The sequence below is a fragment of the Oncorhynchus nerka genome, linkage group LG23 (genome assembly GCF_034236695.1).
Source record: "Oncorhynchus nerka isolate Pitt River linkage group LG23, Oner_Uvic_2.0, whole genome shotgun sequence".
Classification (NCBI taxonomy): Eukaryota; Metazoa; Chordata; class Actinopteri; order Salmoniformes; family Salmonidae; genus Oncorhynchus; species Oncorhynchus nerka.
The window spans coordinates 15,534,906-15,562,590 of NC_088418.1; the positions used below are offsets into that span (position 1 = coordinate 15,534,906).

Sequence of the window (27,685 nt, forward strand, 5' to 3'; positions counted from 1 at the left end):
GCCACCAGTCTGACTGCTCTGGGACCTATGGTGCCACCAGTCTGACCGCTCTGGGACCTATGGTGCCACCAGTCTGACTACTCTGGGACCTATGGGGCCACCAGTCTGACCACTCTGGGACCTATAGTGCCACCAGTCTGACTACTCTGGGACCTATAGTGCCACCAGTCTGACTACTCTGGGACCTATGGTGCCACCAGTCTGACTACTCTGGGACCTATGGTGCCACCAGTCTGACTACTCTGGGACCTATAGTGCCACCAGTCTGACTACTCTGGGACCTATGGTGCCACCAGTCTGACTACTCTGGGACCTATGGTGCCACCAGTCTGACTACTCTGGGACCTATAGTGCCACCAGTCTGACTACTCTGGGACCTATAGTGCCACCAGTCTGACTACTCTGGGACCTATGGTGCCACCAGTCTGACTACTCTGGGACCTATAGTGCCACCAGTCTGACTACTCTGGGACCTATGGTGCCACCAGTCTGACTGCTCTGGGACCTATAGTGCCACCAGTCTGACTACTCTGGGACCTATGGTGCCACCAGTCTGCTTGCAGTTGTCAGTTATCGTCAGGTATGTGGATGATCAGTGCTTTATTCAGGAACGTTTGTTGAGCTACTTTGATGTGTCAAGTGGGGGAGATGCACAGTCTGTGTTTAACTTCATGGAGAAAATTGTTCAACCTACAATGGCGCAGCTGTAATGGAATGGATCTGCTATTTGTATTTACAGCTAAGTCCCCTCCTGTTCCCTGATCAAGAGGTGATGACAACTCCACTCTACTACCATTGTCAACTCTGTCCTGACATGAACTGAAGCCACGTCTCATGTGTCAGCTCATCCACTGGCACATTGAAGGTTTCCTCTCCAAGCACTGTGAGTACCTCCATCAGTTTTCTCTCATTACTGTATGTAGAGTCAATCACATACACAATCACATTATTACACATCAATGATTTTGCTTGGACTAACTCACTCTTAGCTCTTTTGTGTGACTGTGTAATGTGTTATGTTATTGTTTATGGTCTTCCCAGTCAAATCCTGTCCTGCACTGAAGTCAAGCCTCTGAACACCTCAACTCAGGCCTCATACCCTCATTCAATCACTGCTGTGATCCCTTCCAAACACGGTGTAAGTAGCCCTCTCATTCCCATTCCCCAAAACATTGTACTATAAATGTCTTTATTAAACGCTTAAGGTTAAAGTAATTACTCTATTGACGATTTTTGAAACACTTTGACATCTCTGTGCCTACACCGTGCGTCTCCCATCCTCCTCGACTTTTCAAATCACCGGCCTCCACTGGTGGTGTGTGCGCGCGTGTGTCTGTGTGTGTGTCACGGTGGCGCTCCTGACTGCAGCAATGCTCCAAGGAAAATAGAGGGGGAATATATCCTACAGAGGGAGGGAGGGAAGGAGAGAGGAAGGGAGGAGGAGAGATTTGGACAGGGAGGAGGGAGGAAGGGATAGGAGAGATATAGATAGGGGGAGGAGGGAGGGAAGGAGAGAGGAAGGGATTAGGAGAGATATAGACAGGGGAGGAGGGAGGAAGGGATTAGGAGAAATATAGACAGGGGGAGGAGGGAGGGAAGGAGAGAGGAAGGGATTAGGAGAGATATAGACAGGGGAGGAGGGAGGAAGGGATTAGGAGAGATATAGACAGGGGAGGAGAGAGGGAAGGAGAGAGGAAGGGATTAGGAGAGATATAGACAGGGAAGGAGGGAGGAAGGGATTAGGAGAGATATAGACAGGGGGAGGAGAGAAGGAAGGAGAGAGGATGGGATTAGGAGAGATATAGACAGGGGGAGAGAGGGAAGGGAGAGAGGAAGGGATTAGGAGAGACATAGACAGGGGGAGGAGAGAGGGAAGGGAGAGAGGAAGGGATTAGGAGAGATATAGACAGGGGGAGGAGGGAGGGAAGGAGAGAGGAAGGGATTAGGAGAGATATAGACAGGGGAGGAGGGAGGTGTGTGTGTGATTGAGTTGAGGGGAAATTCCTAAGCATCACTAAGAGAGGACAGGCGCAATCAACACCACTTCCACATTCATTCATCCCTCACTTCCCCTGTCACTCCCCCTCCCTCTCTCGCTCTCGCTCTCACTCTCTCTCCCTCCCCTTCTCTCTCTCCTCACCCTCCTATTCTCTCTCTCCTATGGGTGCAGAAGGAGGGCCAAAGTGAAAATCGTTTGCCCTGCACAAATAGTGAACCAGCAGCATGGCCTAGGCTCTGCACGTTCTCTCCCAGACTCATAGACAGAACGTTTGGAGCAGTGGCCATTTGAGCATGTAAATCTTGATGGGACAAACTGAACACATTTCTTTTAGATGCCAGTTGTATGGTCCAGTGCTGCAAAGACAGAACTAATTATGCTGCAGTTGGCCCAGGACAGAGCAGCACGTTTTCTATGTAATCACAGGGATAATATTAACACTATACATGCCAGTCTCTCTTGGCTAAGAGTTGAGGAAAGACTGACTGCATCACATCTTTAATAAGACAAATATATGTGTTGGAAATTCCAAATTGTTTCCATAGCGACCAACTTGTTGTGTGTATGTACTGACATGTATGTGTTGGAAGTGTGTATGTACTGACATGTACAGTATGTGTACATGATAGGTGCACACACTACTTACATGTTAATGTTTTTAAATGTATGTCAATTGTAAAGTATTTAGTCTGTAAAGTATTTTTAGTTATACAGTACCAGTCAAAAGTTTTGACACACCTACTCATTCAAGAGTTTTTCTTTATTTTTTACTCTTTTCTACATTGTAGAATAATAGTGAAGACTTCAAAACTATGAAATAACACATATGGAGTCATGTAGTAACCAAGAAAGTGTTAAACAAATCAAAATATATTTTATATTTGAGATTCATCAAAGTTGTATTTTATTTATTTATTTATTCTTTATTTAACTCGGCAAGTCAGTTAAAAACTTTTTGTGACACCCCAACCCGGGTCCGGGAGCGTAATCATCACCTGACACCAATTAGCATAACGCAACGGACATAACTATTCCTAGAAAATCTTCCTATTCATGAAAATCCCAAGTGAAATATATTGGAACACAGTTTAGCCTTTTGTTAATCACCCTGTCATCTCAGATTTTCAAAATATGCTTTACAGCCAAAGCTAGACAAGCATTTGTGTAAGTTTATCGATAGACTAGCATAGCATTATGCCTTGCTAGCAGCAGGCAACCTTGTCACGAAAATCAGAAAAGCAATCAAATTAAATCGTTTACCTTTGATGAACTTCAGATGTTTTCACTCACGAGACTCCCGGGTAGATAGCCAAAGTTAATTTTTTCCAAAAAGATTATTTTTGTAGGCGAAATAGCTCCGTTTGTTCTTCACGTTTGGCTGAGAAATCGCCCGGAAATTGCAGTCACGAAAACGGCAAAAAATATTCAAAATTATCTCCATAATATCGACAGAAACATGGCAAACGTTGTTTATAATCAATCCTCAAGGTGTTTTTCCAATATCTATCGATAGATAATATATCCGTCAGGACAATTTGTTTTTCAGTAGGACCGATTGGAGTAATGGCTACCTCTCTATTTTACGCGAGAGTCACCCTGGGAGCCATCAGGTGACCACTTACGCAATGTAGCCGCCTATGGCTATTCTTCAACATAAATGCGTAAAACTACGTCACAATGCTGTAGACACCTTGGGGAATACGTAGAAAGCGTAAGCTGGTTGAGCTCACAGCTCAATAGGGACTCATTGGAAAGCAGAGCTTTCAAAATATGGGGCACTTCCGGATTGGATTTTTCTCAGGCTTTCGCCTGCAACATCAGTTCTGTTATACTCACAGACAATATCTTTACAGTTTTGGAAAAGTTAGAGTGTTTTCTATACAAAGCTGTCAATTATATGCATATTCTAGCATCTTGTCCTGACAAAATATCCCATCTAAAATGGGAACGTTTCTTTTCATGGAGCCAGTGGCTGTACAGGGATCTGGTATGCAGACCATGGAGATGAAGAGGGGGCTAGTCATGGAGCCAGTGGCTGTACAGGGATCTGGTATACAGACCATGGAGATGAAGAGGGGGCTAGTCATGGAGCCAGTGGCTGTACAGGGATCTGGTATACAGACCATGGAGATGAAGAGGGGGCTAGTCATGGAGCCAGTGGCTGTACAGGGATCTGGTATGCAGACCATGGAGATGAAGAGGGGGCTAGTCATGGAGCCAGTGGCTGTACAGGGATCTGGTATGCAGACCATGGAGATGAAGAGGGGGCTAGTCATGGAGCCAGTGGCTGTACAGGGATCTGGTATGCAGACCATGGAGATGAAGAGGGGGCTAGTCATGGAGCCAGTGGCTGTACAGGGATCTGGTATACAGACCATGGATATGAAGAGGGGGCTGGTCATGGAGCCAGTGGCTGTACAGGGATCTGGTATGCAGACCATGGAGATGAAGAGGGGGCTAGTCATGGAGCCAGTGGCTGTACAGGGATCTGGTATACAGACCATGGATATGAAGAGGGGGCTAGTCATGGAGCCAGTGGCTGTACAGGGATCTGGTATACAGACCATGGATATGAAGAGGGGGCTAGCCATGGAGCCAGTGGCTGTACAGGGATCTGGTATACAGACCATGGAGATGAAGAGGGGGCTAGTCATGGAGCCAGTGGCTGTACAGGGATCTGGTATGCAGACCATGGATATGAACAGGGGGCTGGTCATGGAGCCAGTGGCTGTACAGGGATCTGGTATACAGACCATGGAGATGAAGAGGGGGCTAGTCATGGAGCCAGTGGCTGTACAGGGATCTGGTATACAGACCATGGATATGAAGAGGGGGCTAGTCATGGAGCCAGTGGCTGTACAGGGATCTGGTATACAGACCATGGAGATAAAGAGGGGGCTAGTCATGGAGCCAGTGGCTGTACAGGGATCTGGTATGCAGACCATGGAGATGAAGAGGGGGCTAGTCATGGAGCCAGTGGCTGTACAGGGATCTGGTATACAGACCATGGAGATAAAGAGGGGGCTAGTCATGGAGCCAGTGGCTGTACAGGGATCTGGTATGCAGACCATGGAGATGAAGAGGGGGCTAGTCATGGAGCCAGTGGCTGTACAGGGATCTGGTATGCAGATCATGGAGATGAAGAGGGGGCTAGTCATGGAGCCAGTGGCTGTACAGGGATCTGGTATACAGACCATGGAGATAAAGAGGGGGCTAGTCATGGAGCCAGTGGCTGTACAGGGATCTGGTATGCAGACCATGGAGATAAAGAGGGGGCTAGTCATGGAGCCAGTGGCTGTACAGGGATCTGGTATACAGACCATGGATATGAAGAGGGGGCTGGTCATGGAGCCAGTGGCTGTACAGGGATCTGGTATGCAGACCATGGAGATGAAGAGGGGGCTAGTCATGGAGCCAGTGGCTGTACAGGGATCTGGTATGCAGACCATGGAGATGAAGAGGGGGCTAGTCATGGAGCCAGTGGCTGTACAGGGATCTGGTATACAGACCATGGAGATGAAGAGGGGGCTAGTCATGGAGCCAGTGGCTGTACAGGGATCTGGTATACAGACCATGGATATGAAGAGGGGGCTAGTCATGGAGCCAGTGGCTGTACAGGGATCTGGTATGCAGACCATGGAGATGAAGAGGGGGCTGGTCATGGAGCCAGTAGCTGTACAGGGATCTGGTATGCAGACCATGGAGATGAAGAGGGGGCTAGTCATGGAGCCAGTGGCTGTACAGGGATCTGGTATACAGACCATGGAGATGAAGAGGGGGTTAGTCATGGAGCCAGCGGCTGTACAGGGATCTGGTATACAGACCATGGAGATGAAGAGGGGGCTAGTCATGGAGCCAGTGGCTGTACAGGGATCTGGTATACAGACCATGGAGATGAAGAGGGGCTGGTCATGGAGCCAGCGGCTGTACAGGAGTACTGCACACTGAAGAATGTTAACATCTTTCCGTGTGGCTTCGTAGTGCACCCAGATGCTCCGTGGTTAGGATCCTCTCCAGATGGAATCATATTTGATCCCAGACACTCAAAGGTCAAGTGCCCAAATGTACCAAGTTATGTTGACTGCCCTTACCTGAGGATACAGAATGGAGAGCTGATGCCCTTACCTGTAGATACAGAATGGAGAGCTGATGTCCTTACCTGAAGATACAGAATGGAGAGCTGATGCCCTTACCTGAAGATACAGAATGGAGAGCTGATGTCCTTACCTGTAGATACAGAATGGAGAGCTGAAGTCCTTATCTGAGGATACAGAATGGAGAGCTGATGCCCTTACCTGAAGATACAGAATGGAGAGCTGATGTCCTTACCTGAAGATACAGAATGGAGAGCTGATGTCCTTACCTGAAGATACAGAATGGAGAGCTGATGACCTTATCTGAGGATACAGAATGGAGAGCTGATGCCCTTACCTGAAGATACAGAATGGAGAGCTGATGTCCTTATCTGAGGATACAGAATGGAGAGCTGATGCCCTTACCTGAAGATACAGAATGGAGAGCTGATGTCCTTATCTGAGGATACAGAATGGAGAGCTGATGTCCTTACCTGAAGATACAGAATGGAGAGCTGAAGTCCTTACCTGAAGATACAGAATGGAGAGCTGAAGTCCTTACCTGAAGATACAGAATGGAGAGCTGAAGTCCTTACCTGTAGATACAGAATGGAGAGCTGAAGTCCTTACCTGTAGATACAGAATGGAGAGCTGAAGTCCTTACCTGAAGATACAGAATGGAGAGCTGAAGTCCTTACCTGAAGACACAGAATGGAGAGCTGAAGTCCTTACCTGAAGACACAGAATGGAGAGCTGAAGTCCTTACCTGAAGACACAGAATGGAGAGCTGAAGTCCTTACCTGAAGACAGAATGGAGAGCTGAAGTCCTTACCTGAATACACAGAATGGAGAGCTGATGTCCTTACCTGAAGACACAGAATGGAGAGCTGAAGTCCTTACCTGAAGATACAGAATGGAGAGCTGAAGTCCTTACCTGTAGATACAGAATGGAGAGCTGAAGTCCTTACCTGTAGATACAGAATGGAGAGCTGAAGTCCTTACCTGAAGATACAGAATGGAGAGCTGATGTCCTTACCTGAAGATACAGAATGGAGAGCTGATGTCCTTACCTGAAGATACAAAATGGAGAGCTGATGTCCTTACCTGAAGATACAGAATGGAGAGCTGATGTCCTTACCTGAAGATACAGAATGGAGAGCTGATGTCCTTACCTGTAGATACAGAATGGAGAGCTGATGTCCTTACCTGAAGATACAGAATGGAGAGCTGAAGTCCTTACCTGAAGATACAGAATGGAGAGCTGATGTCCTTACCTGAAGATACAGAATGGAGAGCTGATGTCCTTACCTGAAGATACAGAATGGAGAGTTGATGTCCTTACCTGTAGATACAGAATGGAGAGCTGATGTCCTTACCTGTAGATACAGAATGGAGAGCTGAAGTCCTTACCTGTAGATACAGAATGGAGAGCTGAAGTCCTTACCTGAAGATACAGAATGGAGATGTTGAAGAGATCTCATGCTTACTACTGGCAGGTGAAAGGTCAAATCCTTCTCACAGGTTGTAGCTGGTGTGACTTTGTCATATGTGCACAGGAGGACATCCTAGTTGAAAGGATATATAAAGATCTACAGGTTTCAAAAACTATAAGAGAGAAGGTTGACCACTTATTTTTACCACTACTTGCAGAAGTGTCTCTCGCACCTGAATGGATCTTGCATTTAATTCTGGCTGTACTGTGTTGACTTGATTTCTTTCCCCCACCCCTGTCACTCATTGCCTAACTAAAGCCAATACCAGCTCCACACAAACTGATATTCACTACAACACAAATGATTGATACATGTCGTAGATAAACCAATTATTATTTTGCTGCTAGCAAATAAACACGTACATTTACACTGTCTTGGCCCATGCTCTGGACCGGATCAGAGACGGCACAGTCCATAGGCAGCGCACCTTGTTCTTCACCCCCCTCAGTCGGAGCAGGAGGTTTCAGTCTTCTTTCCCAAATACCAGGTCTCTTTTGAATGTGTCAGTTCTACGCGAAGACAGTAGGAACAACACCTCTTGTTGTCGCCCCCCCAATTTGTCCCTCAACTAAGTCACTTTCGACGATATGTGTACTACACCTTTGTGTGTTTGGTGACAGTAAAGTTGTCACAACGTACTGCCACTAGCCACCTCTTTCTGAGCTCTACATCGACTGGGAGACCATTACATTTGGAAGAGACTGAACACAGAGGCACTGAACAATGTTCATTAGCACCTCCTTCGCGGGGCTGTAATTTAAGTCATCAACCCGGTCGGAAGTAAATTAGAACGTTGGAGGCGGAATAATGCATAGAGCCTATTGGGGTAAGTAACTGTCTGTCTGATGTTCAAAAGTTCTTGTTGGTTGTAAGAAATAATAACGGATACATTTCGTGAAAATAAAGTAAAAATAAACGGCAAAATAATCACACAATAGTTGGGTTGGAGCCTGTAAAACGGTGGCCATCCAGTACCGCAGCATCTTTCATCTGTATCGATGTCAGAGTGGTTAGAGGAATAATAGAGCCATGAGTACCAGGCCATTAGGACCTGATGGAGGGATAATAGAGCCATGAGTACCAGGCCATTAGGACCTGATGGAGGGACAATAGAGCCCTGAGTACCAGGCCAATAGGACCTGATGGAGGAATAATAGAGCCATGAGTACCAGGCCATTAGGACCTGATGGAGGGATAATAGAGCCATGAGTACCAGGCCATTAGGACCTGATGGAGGGATAATAGAGCCATGAGTACCAGGCCATTAGGACCTGATGGAGGGACAATAGAGCCCTGAGTACCAGGCCAATAGGACCTGATGGAGGGATAATAGAGCCCTGAGTACCAGGCCATTAGGACCTGATGGAGGGATAATAGAGCCCTGAGTACCAGGCCATTAGGACCTGATGATTGTTAGTGAGATGGGTACTACCAACACATGTCCAGAGTGAATAAGAGGATATTACGATAACGTAATCAACGGTAACGTAGAGTTTTACTGTTGTCTGATCAGCAGACAGAATCCGTTCAACTCACAGCAGTTAGCATTACTATTGCCTCACACATACACCAACCATGCTGCTTCAGATTCAAGCCAGTATGCCTGTGTGTGTGGCACCCCAGCGTGGGTTCTGCTGGCTCAGCACTTTCGGTCAGCCAATTAATTTCACAGCGGCTCAGGAGATAGAACAGCGTGTAAAACACACACACATACACCGCTACAAACACACTTATACACACACATAGTACACACCGACAACACTACATTATACAATGCTGACGTCTCTGTACACACCAACACTGCTACACTACACAATGTACTCAGACAGACACACACACATACTGTACACACAGCCTCATTAGAATGCTTTATAGAACACACACACTCATAATAGCTAAATAAGTGCTCATGAGAATGAAGGGCCCTTGGAGACCTACCTTGAGGGCACAGAAGATACAGGAGTCTTCCATACACTTGTGGGTGGTCAGCTGGCGGAAACTTCTACGGAATATATCCAGATGCCACAGGACCTAAAGAGAAAACATACATTTGATATATTTACATGTTTTGTATATTTTCTATCTTTAAATTTTTAAAGGTCCAATGCTGAGGTTTTTTATCCCACCCACTTCCCTCCCTCTTCCCTCTCTCCTCCCTCTCTCCTCCCTCTACACTCTCTCCTCCCTCTTCCCTCTCTCCTGTCTCCTCCCTCTACACTCTCTCCTCCCTCTTCCCTCTCTCCTTCCTCTTCCCTCTCTCCTCCCTCTACACTCTCTCCTCCCTCTGCCCTCTCTCCTCCCTCTTCCTTCTCTCCTCCCTCTACACTCTCTCCTCCCTCTACACTCTCTCCTCCCTCTTCCCTCTCTCCTTCCTCTTCCCTCTCTCCTCCCTCTACACTCTCTCCTCCCTCTGCCCTCTCTCCTCCCTCTTCCTTCTCTCCTCCCTCTACACTCTCTCCTCCCTCTACACTCTCTCCTCCCTCTTCCCTCTTCCCTCTCTCCTCCCTCTTCCCTCTCTCCTCCCTCTTCCCTCTGTCCTCCCTCTTCCCTCTCTCCTCCCTCTTCCCACTCTCTTGCTTCTCTCCCTCCTCTTCCTTCTCTCCTCCCTCTTCCCTCTCTCCTCCCTCTCTCCTCCCTCTTTCCTCCCTCTGCCCTCTCTCCTCCCTCTTCCCTCTACCCTCTCTCTTCCTTCTCTCCTTCCTCTTCCCTCTCTCCGTCCTCTTCCCTCTCTCCTTCCTCTTCCCTCTCTCCTCCCTCTTCCCTCTGTCCTCCCTCTACACTCTCTCCGTCCTCTTCCCTCTCTCCTTCCTCTTCCCTCTCTCCTCCCTCTTCCTCTTCCCTCTGTCCTCCCTCTTCCTCTTCCCTCTCTCCTCCCTCTTCCTCTTCCCTCTGTCCTCCCTCTTCCTCTTCCCTCTCTCCTTCCTCTTCCCTCTCTCCTCCCTCTTCCTCTTCCCTCTGTCCTCCCTCTTCCTCTTCCCTCTGTCCTCCCTCTTCCCTCTCTCCTCCCTCTTCCCACTCTCTTCCTTCTCTCCCTCCTCTTCCTTCTCTCCTCCCTCTTCCCTCTCTCCTCCCTTTTCCCTCTGTCCTCCCTCTTCCCTCTCTCCTCCCTCTTCCCTCTCTCCTCCCTCTTTCCTCCCTCTTCCCTCTCTCCTCCCTCTACCCTCTCTCTTCCTTCTCTCCTCCCTCTTCCCTCTGTCCTCCCTCTACACTCTCTCCGTCCTCTTCCTTCTCTCCTCCCTCTTCCCTCTCTCCTCCCTCTACACTCTCTCCTCCCTCTTCCCTCTCTCCTTCCTCTTCCCTCTCTCCTCCCTCTACACTCTCTCCTCCCTCTACACTCTCTCCTCCCTCTGCGCTCTCTCCTCCCTCTTCCCTCTCTCCTTCCTCTTCCCTCTGTCCTCCCTCTTCCCTCTCTCCTCCCTCTTCCCACTCTCTTCCTTCTCTCCCTCCTCTTCCTTCTCTCCTCCCTCTTCCCTCTCTCCTCCCTCTCTCCTCCCTCTTTCCTCCCTCTGCCCTCTCTCCTCCCTCTTCCCTCTCTCCTCCCTCTACCCTCTCTCTACCTTCTCTCCTTCCTCTTCCCTCTCTCCGTCCTCTTCCCTCTCTCCTTCCTCTTCCCTCTCTCCTCCCTCTTCCCTCTGTCCTCCCTCTACACTCTCTCCGTCCTCTTCCTCTCTCCTTCCTCTTCCCTCTCTCCTCCCTCTTCCTCTTCCCTCTGTCCTCCCTCTTCCCTCTCTCCTCCCTCTTCCCACTCTCTTCCTTCTCTCCCTCCTCTTCCTCCTCTCCTCCCTCTTCCCTCTCTCCTCCCTCTTCCCTCTCTCCTCCCTCTTCCCTCTCTCCTCCCTCTTTCCTCCCTCTTCCCTCTCTCCTCCCTCTACCCTCTCTCTTCCTTCTCTCCTCCCTCTTCCCTCTGTCCTCCCTCTACACTCTCTCCATCCTCTTCCCTCTCTCCTTCCTCTTCCCTCTCTCCTCCCTCTTCCCTCTGTCCTCCCTCTACCCTCTCTCCTTCCTTTTCCCTCCCTCTACCCTCTGTCCTCCCTCTACCCTCTGTCCTCCCTCTACCCTCTGTCCTCCCTCTACCCTCTCTCCATCCTTTTCCCTCTCTCCTCCCTCTTCCCTCTCTCCTTCCTCTTCCCTCTCTCCTCCCTCTACCCTCTCTCCTCCCTTTTCCCTCTCTCCTCCATCCCTCCTTAGTTTATTTATTTATTTATACATCACCACAGCGCAGGGAAGACATATTCTACCCCAAACTCTCTCTCTCTCTCTCTCTCTCTCCCTCTCTATCTATATCCCTCTCTCTCTCTCTCTCTCTCTCTCTCTCTCTCTCTATCTATATCCCTCTCTCTCTCTCTCTCTCTCTTTCTCTCTCTCTCTCTCTCTCTCTCTCTCATTTAAATTTAATGGGCTTTATTGGCATGGGAAACATATGTTTTCATTTCCAAAGCAAGTGATATAGATAATAAACAAAAGTGAAATAAACAATAAAAAATTAAATAAATATTATACTCACAAAAGTTCCAAAATAATAAATACATTTCAAATGTCATATTATGTCTATATACAGTGTTGTAACGATGTACAAATGGTTAAAGTACAAAAGGGAAAATAAATAAACCTACATATGGGTTGTATTTACAATGGTGTTTGTTCTTCACTGGTTGACCTTTTCTTGTGGCAACAGGTCACAAATCTTGCTGCTGTGATGGCACACTGTGGTATTTCACCCAGTAGATATGGGAGTTTATCAAAACTGGGTTTGTTTTCTAATTCTTTGTTTTTCTCTCTCTCTCTATCATATCTCCTTCTTCTCTCCCTCTCTCATTGTCTATTTTTCTCTCTGTCTTTGTCTCTCTTTCTCTCTCTCTCTCTCTCTCTCAATCTATCATATCTCCTTCTTCTCTCCCTCTCTCATTGTCTATTTTTCTCTCTGTCTTTCTCTCTCTTTCTCTCTCAATCTATCATATCTCCTTCTTCTCTCCCTCTCTCATTGTCTATTTTTCTCTCTGTCTTTGTCTATCTTTCTCTCTATCGCTCTCTGTATCTTTCCCATCATAGCTCTGCAGGGACTCAGAGAGTGAGAGGTCACTGAGAATGACAGTCCAGCATAGTCTGTGTGTGTGTGTGTGTGTGTGTGTGTGGGTGCGTGGGTGCGTGGCTGCGTGCGTGGGTGCGTGGGTGCGTGCGTGGGTGCGTGCGTGGGTGCGTGCGTGCGTGGGTGCGTGCATGCGTGGGTGCGTGGGTGCGTGTGTGTGTGCGTGCGTGGGTGCGTGGGTGCGTGCGTGCGTGCGTGGGTGCGTGCGTGCGTACCTGCAGAGCACTGTTTAGGAAGCAGCTGTTCTGTCCAGGTTCGTTGCTAAGGCCTTTACTCGGGGCGAAGGAGGCCATAGTCCGAGGGGTCGTGATCAGTCCCTGTAGCCCTCCACCAGGATCTCCGCTGCCACCGCCTGACGCAAAGTAGTTCCTCTTCCACGACATCACATCCTGCTGGGCGCTCCCGTCACCAGGGAGGGACAGGGGAATGAGATGGAGCAACGTGTTCTAAGTTACTTCCATTAGAGAGAGAATGACAAACAAAGAGAATAGGGAGACAGAGCGATGGAGAGCTTTGGTCTCTTTCTGGTAAGTCTTGCCAGGCAGGTGTCTTCAGTCCTTCCACAGTTCTTTACTTCTGTTCAGCCTAATATCTCTTCTCTGCTCTCACTCTGCCTGCAAGAGACAAACCACACAACACAATCACCACATCTCTTATACAGTACCGCACACACACAACAAACAGACCTCCAGTATAGGTCATATTTCAACAGCCACTGAACACGCCGATTGGCAGGTGTGTTTTTCTGTTGCTCATTAGAAAAACGAGATTTCAGTTTCCTGACCGATTCAGAGATCAGTTAATGATGTTCGTCCCCCATAAGACACTTCAGACGGGGAAGCCTATTTCACTTCCTCTAAATCCCCAGAATGAAACTAGAATAACTCCAGAAAATCAGGAATTCATTTTGATGTTTTTTGCAGAGGATATTTTGGTTGAGCAATTTTACATCTAACTAAGGTGTTTGGTGCAGTATCCTGGAGCTGCTGGGAGGATCTGTCTCACTGCTTATGCTATTGGATAGAGAGCAATCACTGCAGCTGTTCACCCCATGTTAGTGGGCAAATGGTCATCGTCAAATCAAAACCCAACCTTCATTTTACCCGTTGTGATGCACAGATGTTCCAAACTCTGTTTTAGACCAGACTGACTTCATGACCAAAATCATCCTATTTATTTGTCGTCAATATTGTCACTAGAATAACTGTTTCTGACACATTGATGCCAGGTAGGCCGTTTTCAAAGGGATTTTGTTGCATTTTAAAGGCTCTTTAACTGCACAGGAAATACCATTTCACAATATTGTAGCCTGAATGGTCATGCAACTCGTAGTATGGAGTATAGTAGTGTAGTAGTATAGTAGTGTAGTAGTATAAGTAGTATAGTAGTGTAGTAGTGTAGTAGTATAGTAGTATAGTAGTATAGTAGTGTAGTAGTATAGTAGTATAGTAGTGTAGTAATGTAGTAGTATAGTAGTATAGTAGTATAGTAGTATAGTAGTGTACTGTAACGGTAAGCTGCTGACATCAATGGATGTTTCTCAGTTATGGAGAGTTTTATCTGGGATATATTATAAAGCAGTATTACTCAACAGGGTGTGTGTGTGTGTGTGTGTGTGTGTGTGTGTGTGTGTGCGTGCGTGCGTGCGTGCGCGTGCGTGCGTGTGTGTGTGTATATGTGTGCGTGCGTGCGTGCGTTTGTGCGTGCGTGCATGTGTGCGTGTGTGTGCGTGTGTGTATGTGTGTATATGTGTGTGTGTGTGTGTGTGAACAGGTTGCGTAACAGACTGGCCAGTAGCGGAGCCGCAGTGCCCTCCCTCCCCCCGTTGCCGTGCTGTGCTGCCATAGCGACCCCTTGGCGATGGGCCAGATGTCACAGGAATGCTGCGGTGTACGGGTGGTGTGTGTGTGTATGTGTGTGGATGGATGGTTGGAATGGGCTGTTACTATAGCGATGGCTACAGTAGAACATGGTTGTGTGGCATTAGAGATACAGTGTGTACCCTGCTGTACATAGTGTACAGTTATTAACACGACATTAACTACAGGTAGGGCTGTGGCGGTCATGACATTTTGTCAGCCGGGGATTGTCAAGCAAATAACTGAGCGTTAATTAACAGAAACACATTTAGCATCTCCTGGCATCCACTGATGTGACGTGGTGAGGTTGAACCCAGGTGTAGAGAAGAGACCAAACCAGGAATCAGTGGAGGCTAAACATAATACCTTACTGAGAAACGGTAGTCGCAGGATCACAGTACACTTGAAAAACAACAAACACTAAGTTTCAAAAAAGTCACTCAGGAGACAAACGCACACAGTAAACAATTCCAGCTTCAGCAAAGAACACCAGAAAACACACCAATTTTAACAGTGACATCATAAAGAGTAAATAGGACACACCTGAGTGCCGTTAATGTCTCTAGGATGGTCTCTGGCGCCTTCTGGTGACAGCTGTAACCATGACAACCAGAGTGTCGTTAACCTCTCTTGGGTAGGGGGCAGTAGTTTCACGTCCGGATGAAAAGCGTGCCCAAAGTAAACTGCCTGCTATTCAGGCCCAGAAGCTGGGATATGCATATAATTGGTCGATTTGGATAGAAAATACTCTAAAGTTTCTAAAACTGTTAGAATAATGTCTGTGAGTATAACAGAACTGATATGGCAGGCAAAACCCAGAGGACAAACCATCTGACACAGCGGCTGGATTAACAAGAAGTTAAGCTTTATTTTGATGTATTACACTTGTGATTTTATGAAAGTTAAATATGTATAATTCTGTAGTTTGGACGCTACCGTCCCACCTGCCCATAAGAAATTGATGCGCCCTCTGGTGACAGCAGGAACCATGACAACCCGAGTGTCGTTAATGTCTCTAGGACAAGGGGTCTGAATACTTTCCAAATGCACTATATGTGTGAAATTTGTTTTGATTTATAATGGACCATTATCGTGCATCTGTCTCAAAACAGGGTCATGGGAAAAATACATGTCATCAATGCACTTAAATAGTTCATTTTCATGCCAGCCAGGTAGGCTATACTCCTGTCGTAAAGAGAAGCAATGTGCTTAATATTAACAAAGTTTAGGAATAAATATAGTAGGCCTAGCCTATAGAACGCTGATGGCATCTACAGTACCTCTTTTTAATTGAGTCCATCACTCAATGGCATCGTCTATAGAAATGTTGCGTTACATGAGCTCACCTATGACGTGTTTGATCAGATCTTCGAAGACATTTGTCAAAGTGATTAGAGGGACTATGGTGTGCTGAGTACCAGGCAGTTAGCAAGTTTGGTAGGCTACCAATGACCATACAGGAGCATCAGATCTTGGAGAAGCCTAATTACCATGGAATTTCACTGCCTTCATGACTCTTGACCTTCGGTGTGATCACCATAACAGCCCAAACTACAGGACATAAACAGCTAACCAATGAATCACACCTTCATGTTTGGTTGAAGCAAGAAGCATATGACTCTATGCTACTCTAATAACACTGTATTGTCTGGGTGAGAATGAGAGAGGAACACAGGGAGGGTCAAATGAGGGACATGTTGAGAGAAACAGAGGGAGGGGGAGAGAAACGGAGGGAGTAGGAGAGAGAACCAGAGGGAGGGAGAGAGAAACAGAGGGAGGGAGGGAGAAATAGAGGGAGAGAGAAACAGAGGGAGGGAGACAGAGAACCAGAGGGAGGGAGAGAGAAACAGAGGGAGGGGGAGAGAAACAGAGGGAGGGGGAGAGAAACAGAGGGAGGAGGAAAGAGAAATAGAGGGAGGAGGAGAGAGAAACAGAGGGAGGGAGAGAGAAACAGAGGGAGGGGGAGAGAAACAGAGGGAGGGAGACAGAGAACCAGAGGGAGGGACAGAGAAACAGAGGGAGGGAGAGAGAAACAGAGGGAGGTGGAGAGAAACAGAGGGAGGGGAGAGAGAAATAGAGGGAGGAGGAGAGAAACAGAGGGAGGGAGAGAGAAACAGAGGGAGGGGGAGAGAAACAGAGGGAGGAGGAGAGAAACAGAGGGAGGGAGAGAGAAACAGAGGGAGGGAGACAGAGAACCAGAGGGAGGGAGAGAGAGAGAAACAGAGGGAGGGAGAGAGAAACAGAGGGAGGGGGAGAGAAACAGAGGGAGGGGAAGAAACAGAGGGAGGGGGAGAGAAACAGAGGGAGGGAGAGAGAAACAGAGGGAGGGAGAGAGAACCTGAGGGAGGGACAGAGAAACAGAGGGAGGAAGAGAGAAACAGAGGGAGGGGGAGAGAAACAGAGGGAGGGACAGAGAAACAGAGGGAGGAGGAGAGAAACAGAGGGAGGGGGAGAGAAACAGAGGGAGGGACAGAGAAACAGAGGGAGGGACAGAGAAACAGAGGTAGGGAGAGAGAAACAGAGGGAGGGACAGAGAAACAGAGGGAGGGAGAGAGAAACAGAGGGAGGGAGAGAGAAACAGAGGGAGGAGGAGAGAAATAGAGGGAGGGGAGAGAGAAATAGAGGGAGGATGAGAGAAACAGAGGGAGGGGGAGAGAAACAGAGAAGGGGAGAGAGAAATAGAGGGAGGAGGAGAGAAACAGAGGGAGGGGGAGAGAAACAGAGGGAGGGAGACAGAGAAACAGAGGGAGGGAGAGAGAAACAAAGGGAGGGAGAGAAAACAGAGGGAGGGAGAGAGAAACAGAGGGAGGGACAGAGAAACAGAGGGAGAGGAGAGAAACAGAGGGAGGGAAATAGAGGGAGGATGAGAGAAACAGAGGGAGGAGGAGAGAAACAGGGGAGGGGGAGAGAAACAGAGGGAGGAGGAGAGAAACAAAGGGAGGGAGAAGAAAAACAGAGGGAGGGAGAGAGAAACAGAGGGAGGGACAGAGAAACAGAGGGAGGATGAGAGAAACAGAGGATGGGGAGAGAAACAGAGGGAGGGGAGAGAGAAATAGAGGGAGGAGAGAAACAGGGGGAGGGGGAGAGAAACAGAGGGAGGAGGAGAGAAACAGAGGGAGGGAGAGAGAAACAGAGGGAGGGAGAGAGAAACAGAGGGAGGGAGAGAGAACCTGAGGGAGGGACAGAGAAACAGAGGGAGGGAGAGAGAAACAGAGGGAGGGGGAGAGAAACAGAGGGAGGGAGAGAGAAACAGAGGGAGGAGGAGAGGAGGGAGGGACAGAGAACAGAGGGAGGGACAGAGAAACAGAGGGAGGGAGAGAGAAACAGAGGGGGAGAGAGAAACAGAGGGAGGGAGAGAGAAACAGAGGGAGGAGGAGAGAAATAGAGGAGGGAGAGAGAGAAATAGAGGGAGGATGAGAGAAACAGAGGGAGGGGAGAGAAACAGAGGGAGGGAGAGAGAAATAGAGGGAGGAGGAGAGAGAACAGAGGGAGGGGGAGCGAAACAGAGGGAGGGAGACAGAGAAACAGAGGGAGGGAGAGAGAAACAAAGGGAGGGAGAGAGAAACAGAGGGAGCGAGAGAGAAACAGAGGGAGGGACAGAGAAACAGAGGGAGGAGGAGAGAAATAGAGGGAGGAGAGAGAGAAATAGAGGGAGGATGAGAGAAACAGAGGGAGGGGAGAGAAACAGAGGGAGGGGAGAGAGAAATAGAGGGAGGAGGAGAGAAACAGAGGGAGGGGGAGAGAAACAGAGGGAGGGAGACAGAGAAACAGAGGGAGGGAGAGAGAAACAAAGGGAGGGAGAGAGAAACAGAGGGAGGGAGACAGAGAAACAGAGGGAGGGGAGAGAGAAATAGAGGGAGGATGAGAGAAACAGAGGGAGGGGGAGAGAAACAGAGGGAGGGGAGAGAAATAGAGGGAGGAGGAGAGAAACAGAGGGAGGGGGAGAGAAACAGAGGGAGGAGGAGAGAAACAGAGGGAGGGAGAGAGAAACAGAGGGAGGGGGAGAGAAACAGAGGGAGGAGGAGAGAAACAGAGGGAGGGAGAGAGAAACAGAGGGAGGGGGAGAGAAACAGAGGGAGGGAGAGAGAAACAGAGGGAGGGAGAGAGAACCTGAGGGAGGGACAGAGAAACAGAGGGAGGGAGAGAGAAACAGAGGGAGGGGGAGAGAAACAGAGGGAGGGAGACAGAGAAACAGAGGGAGGGGAGAGAGAAATAGAGGGAGGATGAGAGAAACAGAGGGAGGGGAGAGAAACAGAGGGAGGGGAGAGAAATAGAGGGAGGAGGAGAGAAACAGAGGGAGGGAGAGAAACAGAGGGAGGAGGAGAAAACAGAGGGAGGGAGAGAGAAACAGAGGGAGGGGAGAGAAACAGAGGGAGGAGGAGAGAAACAGAGGGAGGGAGAGAGAAACAGAGGGAGGGGGAGAGAAACAGAGGGAGGGAGAGAACAGAGAGGGAGAGAGAACCTGAGGGAGGGACAGAGAAACAGAGGGAGGGAGAGAGAAACAGAGGGAGGGGAGAGAAACAGAGGGAGGGAGAGAGAAACAGAGGGAGGATGAGAGAAACAGAGGGAGGGGGAGAGAAACAGAGGGAGGGACAGAGAAACAGAGGGAGGGACAGAGAAACAGAGGGGGGAGAGAGAAACAGAGGGAGGGACAGAGAAACAGAGGGAGGGAGAGAGAAACAGAGGGAGGGAGAGAGAAACAGAGGGAGGAGGAGAGAAATAGAGGAGGGGAGAGAGAAATAGAGGGAGGAGGAGAGAAACAGAGGGAGGGGAGGAGGGAGGGAGACAGAGAAACAGAGGGAGGGGGAGAGAAACAGAGGGAGGGGAGACAGAGAAACAGAGGGAGGGAGAGAGAAACAAAGGGAGGGGAGAGAAACAGAAGGGACAGAGAAACAGAGGGAGGTGGAGAGAAACAGAGAGGGAAGAGAAACAGAGGGAGGAGGAGAGAAACAGAGGGAGGGAGAGAGAAACAGAGGGAGGAGAGAGAAACAGAGGGAGGGACAGAGAAACAGAACAGAGAAACAGAGGGAGGTGGAGAGAAACAGAGGGAGGGGAGAGAGAAATAGAGGGAGGAGGAGAGAAACAGAGGGAGGGGAGGAAACAGAGGGAGGGGAGAGAAATAGAGGGAGGAGGAGAGAAACAGAGGGAGGGAGAGAAAACAAAGAGGGAGGGAAACAGAGAAACAGAGGAGGGAGGGGAGAGAGAAATAGGGAGGATGAGAGGAGGGAGGGGAGAGAAACAGAGGGAGGGAGAGAAACAGAGGGAGGAGGAGAGAAACAGAGGGAGGGGAGAGAAACAGAGGGAGGAGGAGAGAAACAGAGGGAGGGAGAGAGAAACAGAGGGAGGGGAGAGAGGGAGGGACAGAAAACAGAGGGAGGGACAGAGAGAAACAGAGGGGGAGAGAGAAAACAGAGGGAGGGGAGAGAAACAGAGAGGGAAGAGAAACAGGGAGGGAGAGAACCTGAGGGAGAGAGAAACAGAGGGAGGGAAACAGAGGGAGGGGGAGAGAAACAGAGGAGGAGACAGAGAAACAGAGGGAGGGAGAGAGAAATAGAGGGAGGATGAGAGAAACAGAGGGAGGGGAGAGAAACAGGGGAGGGGAGAGAAATAGAGGGAGGAGGAGAGAAACAGAGGGAGGGGGAGAAACAGAGAGAAACAGAGGGAGGGAGAGAGAACCTGAGGGAGGGACAGAGAAACAGAGGGAGGGGAGAAAACAGAGGGAGGGAGAGAGAAACAGAGGGAGGAGAGAAATAGAGGGAGAAAAACAGAGGGAGGAGAGAGAAACAGAGGGAGGGGAGAGAAACAGAGGGAGGAGGAGAGAGGGAAAGAGAAACAGAGGGAGGGAGAGAGAAACAGAGGGAGGGGAGAGAAACAGAGGGAGGAGGAGAAAACAGAGGGAGGGAGAGAGAAACAGAGGGAGGGGAGAAACAGAGGGAAACAGAGGGAGGGAACCTGAGGGAGACAGAAACAGAGGGAGGGAGAGAGGGAGGGGAACAGAGGGAGGATGAGAGAAACAGAGAGGGGGACAGAGGGAGAGAGAAACAGAAGGAGGAGAGAAACAGAGGGAGGGGGAGAGGGAAACAGAGGGAGGGAGAGAGAGGGAGGGAGAGAGAAGGGACAGAGAAACAGAGGGAGGGAGGGAGAGAAACAGAGGGAGGGAGAGAGAAATAGAGGGAGGATGAGAGAAACAGAGGAGGGAGAGAAACAGAGGGAGGGAGAGAAATAGAGGGAGGAGGAGAGAAACAGAGGGAAACAGAGGGGAGGAGAGAAACAGAGGGAAAGAGAAACAGAGGGAGGGGAGAGAAACAGAGGGAGGAGGAGAGAAACAGAGGGAGGAGAGAGAGAAACAGAGGGAGGGGGAGAGAAACAGAGGGAGGGAGAGAAAAACAGAGGGAGGGGAGAGAAACAGAGAAACAGAGGGAGGGAGAGAGAAACAGAGGGAGGGGAGACAGAGAGGGAAGGGAGGATGAGAGAAAACAGAGGGAGGGGGAGAGAAACAGAGAACAGAGAAACAGAGGGAGGGACAGAGAAACAGAGGGAGGAGAGAAACAGAGGGACAGAGAAACAGAGGGAGGGAGAGAGAAACAGAGGGAGGGAGGAGAAACAGAGGGAGAGAAACAGAGGGAGGGGAGAGAGAAATAGAGGGAGGAGGAGAGAAACAGAGGGAGGGGGAGAGAAACAGAGAGGGAGACAGAGAAACAGAGGGAGGGAGAGAGAAGAGGGAGGGAGACAGAGAAACAGAGGGAGGGAGAGAGAAACAAAGGGAGAGAGAAACAGAGGGAGGGACAGAGAAACAGAGGGAGGTGGAGAGAAACAGATAGGGAGGAGAGAGAAACAGAGGGAGGGGAGAGAAACAGAGGGAGGGAGAGAGAAACAGAGGGAGGGACAGAGAAACAGAGGGGGACAGAAACAGAGGGAGGTGGAGAGAAACAGAGGGAGGGGAGAGAGAAATAGAGGGAGGAGGAGAGAAACAGAGGGAAAGAGAAAACAGAGGGAGGGACAGAGAAATAGAGGGAGAGAAACAGAGGGAGGGGAGAGAGAAACAGAGGGAGGGACAGAGAAACAGAGGGAGGGACAGAGAAACAGAGGGAGGTGGAGAGAAACAGAGGGGAGGGGAGAGAGAAATAGAGGGAGGGGAGAGAAACAGAGGGAGGGAGAGAGAAACAGAGGGAGGGAGAGAGAAACAGAGGGAGGTGGAGAGAAACAGAGGGAGGGGAGAGAGAAACAGAGGGAGGGACAGAGAAACAGAGGGAGGGACAGAGAAATAGAGGGAGGAGGAGAGAAATAGAGGGAGGGGGAGAGAAACAGAGGGAGGGGAGAGAGAGACAGAGGGAGCGAGAGAGAAACAGAGGAAGGGGAGAGAAACAAAGGGAGGGGAGAGAGAAATAGAGGGAGGAGAGAAACAGAGGGAGGGAGACAGAGAAACAGAAGGAGGGAGAGAGAAACAGAGGGAGGGAGACAAAGGGAGGGAGAGGAACCTGAGGGAGGGACAGAAAACAGAGGGAGGGAGAGAGAAACAGAGGGAGGGGGAGAGAAACAGAGGGAGGGAGACAGAGAAACAGAGGGGAGAGAATAGAGGGAGGAGAGAGAAACAGAGGGAGGGGAGAGAAACAGAGGGAGGGGAGAGAAATAGAGGGAGGAGAGAGGGAGGGGAGAGAAACAGAGGGAGGAGGAGAGAAACAGAGGGAGGGAGAGAGAAACAGAGGGAGGGGGAGAGAAACAGAGGAGGAGGAGAGAAACAGAGGGAGGGAGAGAGAAACAGAGGGAGGGGGAGAGAGAAAGAGGGAGGGAGGAGAGAGGGAGGGAGAGAGAAACCTGAGAGGGACAGAGAAACAGAGGGAGGGAGAGAGAAACAGAGGGAGGGGAGAGAAACAGAGGGAGGGAGAGAGAAACAGAGGGAGGATGAGAGAAACAGAGGGAGGGGGAGAGAAACAGAGGGAGGGGGAGAGAAACAGAGGGAGGAGGAGAGAAACAGAGGGAGGAGAGAAAACAGAGGAGGGGGAGAGAAACAGAAGAAACAGAGGGAGGGAGAGAGAACCTGAGGGAGGGACAGAGAAACAGAGGGAGGAGGGAGGGGGGAGAGAAACAGAGGGAGGGAGACAGAGAAACAGAGGGAGGGGAGAGAGAAATAGAGGAGGATGGAGAAACAGAGGGAGGGGGAGAGAAACAGAGAGAGAGAAATAGAGGGAGGAGAGAGAGAAACAGAGGGAGGGGAGAGAAACAGAGGGAGGAGGAGAGAAACAGAGGGGAGGGAGAGGAAACAGAGGAGGGGGAGAGAAACAGAGGGAGGAGGAGAGAAACAGAGGGAGGGAAGAAACAGAGGGAGGGAGAGAGAAACAGAAACAGAGGGAGGGAGAGAGAACCTGAGGGAGGGACAGAGAAACAGAGGGAGGGAGAGAGAAACAGAGGGAGGGGGAGAGAAACAGAGGGAGGGAGAGAGAAACAGAGGGAGGAGGAGAAACAGAGGAGGGGAGAGAAACAGAGGGAGGGACAGAGAAACAGAGGGAGGGACAGAGAAACAGAGGGGGAGAGAGAGAAACAGAGGGAGGGACAGAGAAACAGAGGGAGGGAGAGAGAAACAGAGGGAGGGAGAGAGAAACAGAGGGAGGAGGAGAGAAATAGAGGGAGGGGAGAGAGAAATAGAGGGAGGAGGAGAGAAACAGAGGGAGGGGGAGAGAAACAGAGGGAGGGAGACAGAGAAACAGAGGGAGGGGAGAGAAACAGAGGGAGGAGACAGAGAAACAGAGGGAGGAGAAACAAAGGGAGAAACAGAGGGAGGGACAGAGAAACAGAGGGAGGTGGAGAGAAACAGATAGAGGGGAGAGAGAAACAGAGGGAGGAGGAGAGAAACAGAGGGAGGGAGAGAGAAACAGAGGGAGGGAGAGAGAAACAGAGGGAGGGAGAGAAACAGAGGGGGACAGAGAAACAGAGGGAGGAAACAGAGGAGGGGAGAGAGAAATAGAGGGAGGAGAGAGAAACAGAGGGAGGGAGAGAGAAACAGAGGGAGGGACAGAGAAATAGAGGGAGGAGGAGAGAAACAGAGGAGGGAGAGAGAAACAGAGGGAGGGACAGAGAAACAGAGGGAGGGACAGAGAAACAGAGGGAGGTGGAGAGAAACAGAGGGAGGGGAGAGAGAAATAGAGGGAGGGGAGAGAAACAGAGGGAGGGAGAGAGAAACAGAGGGAGGGAGAGAGAAACAGAGGGAGGTGGAGAGAAACAGAGGGAGGGGAGAGAGAAACAGAGGGAGGGACAGAGAAACAGAGGGAGGGACAGAGAAATAGAGGGAGGAGGAGAGAAATAGAGGGAGGGGGAGAGAAACAGAGGGAGGTGGAGAGAAACAGAGGAAGGGGAGAGAAACAAAGGGAGGGAGAGAGAAATAGAGGGAGGAGAGAAACAGAGGGAGGGAGAAGAGAAACAGAAGGGGAGAGAGAAACAGAGTGAGGGGAGAGAAACAGAGGGGGGGAGAGAAACAGAGGGAGGGGGAAAGAGAAACAGAGGAGGAGAGAAACAGAGGGAGGGGGAGAGAAACAGAGGGAGGTGGAGAGAGAAACAGAGGGAGGGGGAAGAGAAACAGCGGGAGGAGGAGAGAAACAGAGGGAGGGGAGAGAAACAGAGGGAGGGAGAGAGAAACAAAGGAGGGAGAGAGAAACAGAGGGAGGGAGAGAGAAACAGAGGGAGGGACAGAGAAACAGAGGGAGGAGGAGAGAAATAGAGGGAGGGGAGAGAGAAATAGAGGGAGGATGAGAGAAACAGAGGGAGGGGAGAGAAACAGAGGGAGGGGAGAGAGAAATAGAGGGAGGAGGAGAGAAACAGAGGGAGGGGAGAGAAACAGAGGGAGGGAGACAGAGAAACAGAGGGAGGGAGGAGAAAACAAAGGGAGGGAGAGAGAAACAGAGGGAGGGAGAGAGAAACAGAGGGAGGGAGAGAGAAACAGAGGGAGGGAGACAGAGAAACAGAGGGAGGGAGAGAGAAACAAAGGGAGGGGAGAGAAACAGAGGGAGGGACAGAGAAACAGAGGGAGGTGGAGAGAAACAGAGGGAGGGGAGAGAGAAATAGAGGGAGGAGGAGAGAAACAGAGGGAGGGAGAGAGAAACAGAGGGAGGGAGAGAGAAACAGAGGGAGGGACAGAGAAACAGAGGGGGGGACAGAGAAACAGAGGGAGGTGGAGAGAAACAGAGGGAGGGGAGAGAGAAATAGAGGGAGGAGGAGAGAAACAGAGGGAGGGAGAGAGAAACAGAGGGAGGGACAGAGAAATAGAGGGAGGAGGAGAGAAACAGAGGGAGGGGAGAGAGAAACAGAGGGAGGGACAGAGAAACAGAGGGAGGGACAGAGAAACAGAGGGAGGTGGAGAGAAACAGAGGGAGGGGAGAGAGAAATAGAGGGAGGAGGAGAGAAACAGAGGGAGGAGGAGAGAGAAACAGAGGGAGGGAGGAGAAACAGAGGGAGGTGGAGAGAAACAGAGGGAGGGGAGAGAGAAACAGAGGGAGGGACAGAGAAACAGAGGGAGGGACAGAGAAATAGAGGGAGGAGGAGAGAAATAGAGGGAGGGGAGAGAAACAAAGGGAGGGGACAGAGAAATAGAGGGAGGATGAGAGAAACAGAGGGAGGGGAGAGAGAAACAGAGGGAGGGAGAGAGAAACAGAGGGAGGGGGAGAGAAACAAAGGGGAGGGGAGAGAGAAATAGAGGGAGGAGGAGAGAAACAGAGGGAGGGAGACAGAGAAACAGAGGGAGGGAGAGAGAAACAGAGGGGGGGAGGAAACAGAGGAGGGGAGAGAAACAGAGGGAGGGGAAAGAGAAACAGCGGGAGGAGGAGAGAAACAGAGGGAGGGGGAGAGAAACAGAGGGAGGTGGAGAGAGAAACAGAGGGAGGGGGGAAGAGAAACAGCGGGAGGAGGACAGAGAAACAAAGGGAGGGGAGAGAGAGAGAAACAGAGGGAGGGACAAATTATAATTAACAGCAGACTCGTACATTTCCTCAGTGAAAACAATGGACTGAGCAAATGTCAAATGGACTTTTTACCAAATTACCGTACGACAGACCACATATTCACCCTGCACACCCTAATTGACAAACAAACAAACCAAAACAAAGGCACAGTCTTCTCATGCTTTGTTGATTTCAAAAAAGCGTTTTTGGCAAAATGATGGAAAACAGTCTTGGGGGAAAACATACAACATTATAAAATCCATGTACACAAACAACAAGTGTGTGGTTAAAATTGGCAGAAACACACACATTTCTTTCCACAGGGCTGTGGGGGAGACAGGGATACAGCTTGAGCCCCACCCTCTTCAACATATATATCAATGAATTGGTGAGGGCACTAGAACAGTCTGCAGCAGCCGGCCTCACCCTACTAGAATCTGAAGTCAAATGTCTGTTTGCTGATGATCTGTTGCTTCTGTCCCCAACCAAGGAGGGCCTACAGCAGCACCTAGATCTTCTCCACAGATTCTGTCAGACCTGGGCCCTGACAGTATATCTCAGTAAGACCAAAATAATGGTGTTCCAAAAAAGGTCCAGTCGCCAGGACCACAAATACGAATTCCATCTAGACATCTTTGCCCTAGAATAGAGCACACACAAAACTGTACATACAGTGCCTTGCGAAAGTATTCGGCCCCCTTGAACTTTGCGACCTTTTGCCACATTTCAGGCTTCAAACATAAAGATATAAAACTGTATTTTTTGTGAAGAATCAACAACAAGTGGGACACAATCATGAAGTGGAACGACATTTATTGGATATTTCAAACTTTTTTAACAAATCAAAAACTGAAAAATTGGGCGGGCAAAATTATTTACTTGATAATTACTTGATACATTGGAAAGAATTAACAAAAAAACTGAGCAAACTAGAATGCTATTTGGCCCTAAACAGAGAGTACACAGTGGCAGAATACCTGACCACTGTGACTGACCCAAACTTAAGAAAAGCTTTGACTATGTACAGACTTGGTGAGCATAGCCTTGCCATTGAGAAAGGCCATTGTAGGCAGACATGGCTCTCAAGAGAAGACAGGCTATGTGCACACTGCCCACAAAATGAGGTGGAAACTGAGCTGCACTTCCTAACCTCCTGTCCAACGTATGACCATATTAGAGACACATATTTCCCTCAGATTACACGGATCCACAAAGAATTCGAAAACAAACCCAGTTTTGATAAACTCCCATATCTACTGGGTGAAATACCACAGTGTCACATCACAGCAGCAAGATTTGTGACCTGTTGCCACAAGAAAAGGTCAACCAGTGAAGAACAAACACCATTGTTAATACAACCCATATTTATGTTTATTTATTGTCCCTTTTGTACTTTAACCATTTGTACATCGTTACAACACTATTTACAGACATAATGTGACATTTGCAGTTTCTTTATTCTTTTGGAACTTCTGTGAGTGTAATGTTACCTGTTCATTTATATTGTTTAATTCACTTTTGTTTATTATCTATTTCACTTGCTTTGGCAATGTTAACATATCATACCAATCATACCAATAAAGCCCTTGAATTGAATTATATAACCCCTCCCCTCTGGTCACCACAGGAACCACGGCCTGCTGTCAACAACTCTCCAATCAACAGCCTGCTCACAACCTCCTGACCCCGCAACACTGGCTTGCCAGAAACAAACTAGAGACGGATTTATCCTGGATTTCTGTGGCGTTCATGTCCCCATAGACATTTTCTTCAAAAGAACAACAACATCCAGAACTGAACTGATGTGCTCTTGTGTGTGTGTGCGTGCGTGCGTGCGTGTATGCGTGTGTGTTTGTTCATTTTCTCGGCTAGTTACCAGGGAAATAGGCCAAGCTGCAGGCACGTAAGGGAAAAGCCGAACCAAGTGATTTAGCACACTGTAGTCTGTACTGGTCCAACACACACACACACACACACACATACACACACACACACACACACACACACACACACACACACACACACACACATACACACACACACACACACACACACACACACACACACACACACACACACACACACACACACACACACACACACACACACACACACACACACACACATACATACACACACACACACTCACACACACACACACACTCACTCACACACACACACACACACACACACACACACACATACACACACACACACTCACACACACACACACTCACACACACACAC

General features: G+C 49.4%; 2 protein-coding genes across 2 annotated transcripts in view; both read right to left on the reverse strand.

Moving 5' to 3' along the window:
* LOC115106339 (inactive ubiquitin carboxyl-terminal hydrolase 54-like) overlaps window positions 1-13,261 on the reverse strand; it is a 41,234-nt gene extending 27,973 nt beyond the window's left edge. Inside the window, exons 1-2 of the mRNA XM_065008378.1 lie at window positions 12,867-13,261; window positions 9,504-9,596 (exon numbers count right to left, since the gene is read on the reverse strand). Of these exons, the coding sequence (XP_064864450.1) occupies window positions 9,504-9,596; window positions 12,867-13,034 (261 nt within the window). The 5' untranslated portion in view covers window positions 13,035-13,261. The remainder of the gene's footprint in view (window positions 1-9,503; window positions 9,597-12,866) is intronic.
* LOC135563988 (protein kinase C epsilon type-like) overlaps window positions 13,232-27,685 on the reverse strand; it is a 55,326-nt gene continuing 40,872 nt past the window's right edge. The window contains exon 6 of the mRNA XM_065008379.1: window positions 13,232-13,265. Within this exon, the coding sequence (XP_064864451.1) occupies window positions 13,232-13,265 (34 nt within the window). The remainder of the gene's footprint in view (window positions 13,266-27,685) is intronic.